General features: G+C 36.6%; 1 protein-coding gene across 1 annotated transcript; it reads left to right on the top strand.

The window, feature by feature from the left end:
* Window positions 1–1066: 1066 nt before the first annotated feature.
* On the top strand, window positions 1067–6151 carry LOC134799609 (nucleolar protein dao-5-like). Its single transcript, XM_063772047.1, has 3 exons — window positions 1067–4032; window positions 5018–5221; window positions 5926–6151. The coding sequence occupies exons 1-3, from the start codon at window positions 1240–1242 to the stop codon at window positions 6004–6006; spliced, it is 3078 nt and encodes a 1025-aa protein (XP_063628117.1). The 5' UTR covers window positions 1067–1239; the 3' UTR covers window positions 6007–6151.
* The last annotated feature ends 2648 nt before the right edge of the window (window positions 6152–8799 follow it).

Below are 8799 nucleotides of genomic sequence, written 5' to 3'. Positions count from 1 at the left end.
TCTTGCAATTTTAATTTTACTTCAAAGGCTTAACGATACCTAAAATTACCAAAAACGCTTTCATTCTTTATTGTGGTTATCAGATCACAATTTTATAGTCACGCCCCAGCAGGGAACCAAGGGAAAGTTCAGATATTTAATTAAAATACATGAATACGTCCTAAAATAGGTGTTCCGCAATAATTGAATTATATTATTATATTATAATATATTCATTATCCATTAGCATTTCAATTTTGTTTATGTTTAACGAAGATATTGAAGCTTCAATTAATCGCTATTTCGTTCCGCTGTGTAGCGTTTATCGATATATAACATGATTAAAATCGACTTTTCACATCCCTAAAAGAGCACACATATACGCTTTTACGCACACATACACAGCCTGGGCGCATCAAGAAAGGCAACACTTGATTTGAAGTCCACCTTGTCAACAGTATGGTTGTCCTTTTTTGACAAACGGCATTTTTAAAAGAGCGAGGAGAGAGAAATGATACTAGTTGCTGCGACGTGAAAGAGAACAGAAAACGTTGGGCCCTTGGTAGAAATAATGTATTGTTTTAATAGTTTTAATCTACATACTTTATAGCCGTAACACACTATCGCACCGCACCGCGACCTTGGTGCTGCGCACCCATAAGTGAGAGCGAGAAAGATATATTTCTTTCTCGGTCACACGTATGGGTGCGGTGCCCCGTGACCTTGGTGCGGTGCGGTAATGTGTTATGGCTTTTATATAGACGGTCAAGCAAATCTTGTCAGTAGAAAAAGGCGGGATTTTCTATGAGACGATATCCCTTCGCGCCTACATTTTTCAAATTTGCCGCCTTTTTCTACTGACAAGATCTGCTTGACCAGTGGCCTATTTTATAAAGCTACAAGTTACAATTTACAAGCGGAAGTCTCTTTCTAACCCTATGTGTTAGAACGAGACTTCCGCTTGTAAATTGTAACTTGTAGCTTTATAAAATAGGCCACAAGTATATCTACGGCCGACAGATACTGGCAACTTTATACAGATTTGAAAGAGTATGTATACTCTATGGTAATGTTCCGATCTGTCAAAAGTTGGAAAAACGAGCGAAAATCGTGAGATAATTGTTTACAATTACGTTTTAAATCATCGACACCACTTATTATTGAATTAAATAGTGTAATTTTAGTCAGCAGTGAAATAATCATAGATTACAACAGTTTAAAGCTATCTTTTTACCAGTGAAATGTGTTAATTCCGGCATAATGCCTGCTAGGACTCGCGCAGTCAGAGCGCCAAAAGCGTCCAAAGAAAATGTAGAGAACCTGCTCAAAAATAAGGCGAAAAACACAAGGCAAGCCACAAAACCGGCACGTAAACCTTTAGCGGACAAAACGAACTCGGCCTCAGATGAAAATACTAGTCCAGGGCCCGTCAAAAAGGTTATCAAGAAGTCGAACAAACCAATACAAAAACCTATTGCAGCAGTTCCTGTTACTATTGACGAAAATAGACCACGTCGAAACAGGCGTCTGCCGCCTAGATATGTTGAAAACGAAGTGTTAAACAAACTGTCTAACAGTAAAGAAAATGCAGTTTCTCCTACCAAGTCACTTAAAAAAACCCCTGTTAAAAACACTGTCAATGTAGAATCACCATTCAAAACGCCAACTACAGTACTAGATAATAGTCTGCTTGCAAATAGACCGAAGAGAGTTAGTAGGCTGCCTTCTAAATTTGATGAAAACTCAAGCCCTAACAAATTTCTTCCAACTCATTGTCATACTAGCACACCATTGGTGTCTAAGGCACATGAGAAGCCTAAAGATGTTAGAAAAGCGGTAGTTGGCAAACAGAAACAAGGCCAACAACAAAAAATTGAAAAAGCACCATTACAAATAACACCTCAAAGAGTTTCACCAAGAAAAGGTACATTGCAGAAAGCAGCGCCACAAAATACTTCATCAGAAAAAGCTACCTCACAGAAAGTGACACCTCAAAAAAGTCCTCAAAATCAAATACCCAATAAAGTTACACCACAGAAAACTAAGATCACTCAGAAAAAACTTGTACAAAAGAAATTAAGTGAAGTTGTGAAAAACTACATAGATACAAACTTAAATCAAAAACAAGACAGGGTAAGGCGACTAAGAAAACCTGTAGAATATAAAGAGGATACCCTAAGTCCTAAATTAAAGAGCCCTGAAAAGAAATCAACAAACACTGGAGATAAGAAAAATTTTAAAGCAAATTCTTCATTTAGAATTCTTGAAGAGAAAAAGTCGAAAAATGGTGAGCAAGACATTTATGAGTTCACATTTGATCCAACTGAAGAGCCTGCACCTCAAAAGAAGAAAAAGAAGAAACTTACTACTAGAAAACCAACCAAACCAAAAATAAGGGTCTATAAGAACAATTATGAGAAAAACATCGCAAAAGCTTTGGCAGACTTGAAAAATGTAGTTACCAAACAAAAACCAGACAGTCAAACGGCACCAGGAACCTCAAATACTGTGCAACCAGGTAATAATGTTGTGCAACAAGCAAGTAACAAAACAGCAGTCTCTGCACCTAACCCATCTTCAACAGTCATCAGCACAGTTGCCGAGATACACCCTGATTATGAGACAAACATGGCAAGAGGTTTGGCAGACTTGAAAAATGTAGTTTCTAATCAAAATCCGGGGAGTAAAACTGTCACAAAAACCTCAAATACTGTGCAACCAGGTAATAATCATCACAGTTCAATAGTCATCAGCACAGTTGCTGAGATACACCCTGATTATGAGACAAACATGGCAATACATATGGCAGACTTGAAAAATGTAGTTTCTAAACAAAATCCAGAGAGTAAAACAGTCACAAAAACCTCAAATATTGTGCAAGCAGGTAATAATCATCACAGTTCAATAGTTATCAGCACAGTTGCCGAGATACACCCTGATCCAGCTCAAAATACTTCTGTAAGAAGTAATGTGTCCACTAAACATGTTTCATACAGGGTTGAAGACATTGCTGCTGATTTTGATGCTTCCATGGATCATGAAATTAACTACTCTCCAGTGAACTCTCCTCACAGAATTGAACCGGAGCCAGAAAGTTGTCCATCCAATACAAACCAAGAGTACATTAGGCCTGATGATCCTTTAAATCTACGTAATGATTTAAGCTTCTTTGATGAGCAACCTGTCGCAAATAGTAGTATGAATGCTTCAAAGAACCCATCTGCAACACCGTGGCGTGCTGAATTTGAAAATCTACCTATTAAATGGCAGGCAAACACATATGTGAAACCAGATATGACTCCTGCTTTAGAATGCTCTTTTGTCAACCATTTTGATGATAGCAAGAAGAAACATGTTTATACTAACATGGTTACAGAATCTAATGATGCTTTACCAGAACTAGAAGATGCGGCGCCCAAGTTAAAGCAAACAAGCATAATTTCATTTATCAAAGAAGTTTGTGAAAAGAAATCTAATAGAAAGAAGAGGGGAGCCTCAGCCACACCTACCAAAGCTAATTCATTATTTGATATGTCTAATGTAACAAGAAGTGTAGCCACACCAAGGAAAGAAACATCTGGGGCTTCCAACAAGAGTGCTGAAAATGAAATTAGTGACCACAACAAACCACAGAAACGTAAAAATAATGTTGATAATAATCCCACTCCAGCTAAACTACCTCGTAAGAACAATGAGAATACACTGTTCGGTTTTGATGACAGTGAAAATCAGGAGAATGTTTCACCAGTAAAAGTTGATAATAACAGATTACGAAGCCTCAGGTCACGGTCAGGAGCTGTGCTCAAAGAAATAAATAAGCAAACGGGACCTATGAGGGCTGAATTACCCGCTGCAATGAAAGCTAAGCTTGCCCCAAGCTCCGAGGCAGTGGAGAAGATCTATGATCAGATAAAGTCTGCCGCTGATGCACCTGTATTGCTGGATAAGCAGGGAGATGCTGAGGTTACAAATGTTGAGATGGCTGATGGCTTGGAAGATGATAGCCAATCAGTGCATTTATTTGAAGACATTGAGTTAGTTCATCATTTGAAGGTACAGATAATCTTTGCATTTTTTATAATCAAGTTAAACAGTTAAAGGTTGGGGTGCTATAGGTTTAATAGTTGACGCTGTTTCTTCAGAGGCCCATGATGCATAGCATGTAGTATAGTATGAGAATTTTGACGACCGGTCTGGCCTAATGGATAGTGACCCTGCCTGCGAAGCCAATGGTCCTGGGTTCGATTCCCAGTAAGGGCATTTATTTGTGTGATGAACACTAATATTTGTTCCTGAGTCATGGGTGTTTTCTATGTATATAAGTATGTATTTATCTATATAAGTAAGTATGTATATCGTCACCTAGCACCCATAGTATAAGCTTGGTTAGTTTGGGGCTAGGTTGATCTGTGTAAGATGTCCCATAATATTTATTTATAGTGAGTCTGTTTATTTAATGTGATGATGATGTTTACCTGTTTTCCCTCATTATTAGGGCCCACAGAAAGTTTTCTCATTTGATTGAAGTGTTTCTTTAAGCTTTTTCAATTCAATAGACCTTCTTCTTCGTCGTAACCTCATGACTGAGGGTCGTGACCGCCATAAGTTGCGTTTTCTTGGTCAGATTCCCTAGTAGTTTCAGGGCCCCCTCAATATTCGCTCGCGACCCACCAATGGGTCGCAACCCATAGTTTGGGAAATGCTGCAATAGACTCTTATGCCTATACCTCAGCCTCCTAGCCTAGTCGGTTGGTGATGACCTTGCCTACGAAGCAGGAGGTCCCGGATTCGAATCCTGCTAAGGGCATTTATTTGTGTGTTTATCACAAATATTTGTTCCTGAGTTATGGATGTTTTCTATGCATATAAGTTTTATAAGTCTTTGCATGTATTATATTTGTGTTTGTCTAATACCCACAACAAGCCTTAATTGAGCTGACTGTGGGATAGATCTATTTGTGTATAATTGTCCTTATATTATTAATACCTACCTTAAAAGCCTTTGTTCAATCTAACCTCATCTTTCTCTAATTTCCAGCCAACCCGCAAAAGCTATGGAAAGGCCAAAAAGGTGATGTTCCAAAACACATCCGACAGCGCGTCTGAGGACGAAGCTCGCAACCAGTCCAGTGATGAAGAAGTCGACAATCTTGAAGACCTGAGCTTCCATCTACCGCAGGTTAAGGCCAAGAAAGCCACTAAGAAGAAGAAAACTAAGAAACAGTTGCTGTCAAAGAAAGAGGTATGTTTAGAGTTAGGGCTGATTTAGACGGCGCGAATGTAACTAAAATCGCATGCGAGTTCATGCGATTTTAGTTACATTGCAGAGTGTTGATTACGTCTAATTCAACCGACCGATCAAAACCCGCAATGGTATGAAACTCGCATGCGAGTTCTCGCATCGTCTAAATCAGCCCTTAATGAATAAGAGTTATGTTAACACTCATTTTCTGCAAAAACATCTGCATTGACAATAAATTGAATAAACGTCACTAATCAAATTATTGACATAAACGTTTTGGAGAGTGGTGCTTTTTATTTGTACAAACAGCAACACTCCTAACTGTACATCGGTGGACCTTATTACAAAAGGCATGCGGTCCACCGATGTACAGTTAACAGTGTGGGTGATGGTACTGGCTGTTGAAATTCAAATATTGTACAAATATAATAAACTTGACTACAGACTATCTTACGGGCAGATTGTATCATTCACATTGCTTCCGAAGTTTCATAATCATTGGATTCATTGGTAAATACACAGCTAATCTTTATGAATATAATAATCAAAACAATTAGCTTAGCACCTCTGTATACAAATTTAATATAAGTATAATGATACAAAGGCAAATATACAAATTTGTATGCAGGGGTACTAATAGTTATACTGACTGTACCTTTTGCCGTTTGGCTCATAGAATTCTTATAAGACTTTCTTCATTTCAGAAAGCGGAGGTGGACGCCTGGGCAGCATGTTTCAACTCCATGTGTGAGGACGTTGAAGAATTTGACTTGGTGGTTGAATAGATCTATAAATATCAATGAAATCATGGAGCAATCTTCTAAGTTTGATGCAAGTACAATGAAAATGGGTTGAAATTCCATGGAGAATGTATCCTTTTCATTAGTTTTGAATATTTTTATGTGTGTTTGGTTTAAGATTACCACGGGTTTATTAGAGTAAGAATAAAGCTTACTTAAGCCATCACATTTCTTAAAAATGATCTTTGTTTTGAGAGGAATAGTAATAAGGCCGGAGCCCCACTGCTGCGCACGCTACATCCACGGCCCACGTTTTAATACAAACCGTGGGCAAGCCCACGAAATTTTGTATAGGAACGTGGGTCGTGTACATAGCGTGCGCAGCAGTGGGGCTCCGGCCTAACACCAAACCCGCTGTTTTACAGCTGTAATATATTTTTTAAAACATTCAAAGTCAATATCACGTTAAAACCTGACCAGTAATTTATGATCATTGTCAAAAGAGCGTTCTTATTTTATTATTTTCATAGTGTGATAGTTCAGTATAGTATGAAAAAATTAGTTCCAGAGAAATTCCGCAACATGGCGCGTGATCATATTCCTGGTCAGGTTTTAATCACAGTATTCGTCGTAATCACACTTTAGTTTAAGTATTCTTATAGTTGAGAATAGACAAACCTGTGTTCTCTTCAAGATTTACGCCATTCTACTCTTTATTGTTTGAGACATAAGGAGTTTAATCACGTGTAAATTAAAGTGGACATTAATCGTTCTGACTCTTATGTATAAATTAGAGTATTATGTATGAGTTTATAATGTCATGATCATAACTTAGTTTTTAGTTTCGAAATAATCAAGAGATTTATCTTAGTGCGGCCATATTTAATATTTGCCATTTACGAGTACAAAATTCGTCACAATTTTCTTTTTTACATGACAACGCGTTTTTTTTTACAGATTAAGTATAATATTTTTAGTTTTACAAGTCTAATAAGCGGAGTGGAGACTAGGGATGTAATGATACATGATTTTGCCGATACGACACCGATACCAATTTTTGAAGTAAATAATCGGCGATACCGATACAGATACCGATATCAACGGCATAGTAGTTAGTTAATAAATCAAATAAATAAGGAACTATATACTTAATATGCATAAAACATACTTATGTATAATAGGCACTCGATTTTGTGAAGTGTGAAAAACTAAAAAGAAAAAATTAAAAATGCCAAATCAAAATCAAAGAAATCATTGATTTAGGTAACCATCAAGCAATCAACGCAAAAGTAAATCAAATCAGTAATTATAGTTCACTTTCTAGGTAGATTTTTGTTAAGGAAACAAAGTTTATTCAAATTATTAGCAGCTTCGTTCGTTTCGCGTGCTTTTCATACTGTGATATCGGCTGAATTTAAATCGGCGATGCCGATATATCGGTATCGGTATCGTTACATCCCTAATATCATTCATCAGTTACGTATGTGTGCAGTCAGCATTTTTTAAGATATGTAAATGTTATGTTATGAACAACTCTTACATAACAGGGATACCTTAAAAATTAACCATACTTGAGGTTTTTTAGCACGGATCCGCTGCTAAGTTAAATTATGCATTTAAAATACAAGTTTATAGTAAGTTTTGTTTTAAGTGAAATCTAATATAAGTAGTGAGTGTGCTGTGGTTATATTTATGAGATTTTAAGTTTTAAGTGGCAATCTTAATTAAGTTGACATTTTGATCTGTATTGATCTTAATTTTAATATCTCGAATGTTGATATTAATGTACCTAATTTGATTTTATTAACAATGCCGGTCATAGTGTTTTTTAACATTACTATTTAACAATGATTAAGTTAAGATGTGTAAAGTATAAGAAAAAATATCCGCTATTTTAACAGTTGAACAAAATGGACAGCGTATAGACAGCGTAAATGAACAGATTATTGGCGCGTAGCACAATGTCATGTTCTTATTTTTAAATTTAAGCCACTAGATGGCAGACCCTACTACGCGCAACAGAGCGTGCGTGGACTGTAGGGGGCAGCACCTGCTAATAGGCGTTTATTGTTAAAGTTTTCGATTCAGGTCACGAGGTGGCAGACCCTCCAACACGCACGCTCTCTATGGCGCTATGTTTTTTTGGTAACTTAATCGTCAAAGGCCAACTTCTGATAACCCTCAAATTTACGGGGCCGTACAGCGCCATCTACATTAGCTGTCAAATTCAAGGCACAAAGTCTTAGACTTTAGATGCCTAATACAATCAATAATTATTTGCAATTACGACAATAATGTGATGAATTGTCAAAGTTTTTTTTAACACTGTTATATTTAAATAATTATGTATCTAATTACTCCATAAAGATTTAATCAAATTTTAATTTCAGTTTACCACGTGTATGCATTTAATACTATGGACAATGTTTGACAATAAGTAATTTTTATACCTCAGTTAAAATATTACTCATTAAGTCTAGAATATTCTTGGTGTAGGATGATTTTGCTTGAAGGGACCAATAACTGTACCTAAATTTTTATTAAATAAATATTTAATAATCCAAAATGCCTGTTATTATAATTGTTAGTACAATTGGATAAACATATGCTTGGTATTGGATTGACCGGTCAACTGTTGAGAAAATTGTGATAAACATAAAATAAGTCTTTTGGGATGTGAATTCATAGTAAGAAAGTTATGTGTCATGGTAAGTTGATCAGGGTTCGTCTATTGCCTTTGATTTTAGAGTCCCCGCCAAACACTACGTAACATAAAATACATTTTTCACTTCTCATGCTCAAAAAGTGCACCGTTATGTCGTGCGAAGACGACATAAA

The sequence above is a fragment of the Cydia splendana genome, chromosome 18 (genome assembly GCF_910591565.1).
Source record: "Cydia splendana chromosome 18, ilCydSple1.2, whole genome shotgun sequence".
Taxonomy (NCBI): Eukaryota; Metazoa; Arthropoda; class Insecta; order Lepidoptera; family Tortricidae; genus Cydia; species Cydia splendana.
Note: the sequence above shows the minus strand (reverse complement) of the source record. Positions and strands in the feature narration are given on the sequence as shown.

Excerpts from the sequence above, each read along its gene's own strand:
- LOC134799609 (XM_063772047.1), top strand. The coding sequence starts at position 1,240 with ATGCCTGCTAGGACTCGCGCAGTCAGAGCGCCAAAAGCGTCCAAAGAA. Across the intron at positions 4,033-5,017 it reads AGTTAGTTCATCATTTGAAG|CCAACCCGCAAAAGCTATGG; the intron begins GTACAGATAATC and ends TCTAATTTCCAG. Across the intron at positions 5,222-5,925 it reads AGTTGCTGTCAAAGAAAGAG|AAAGCGGAGGTGGACGCCTG; the intron begins GTATGTTTAGAG and ends TCTTCATTTCAG.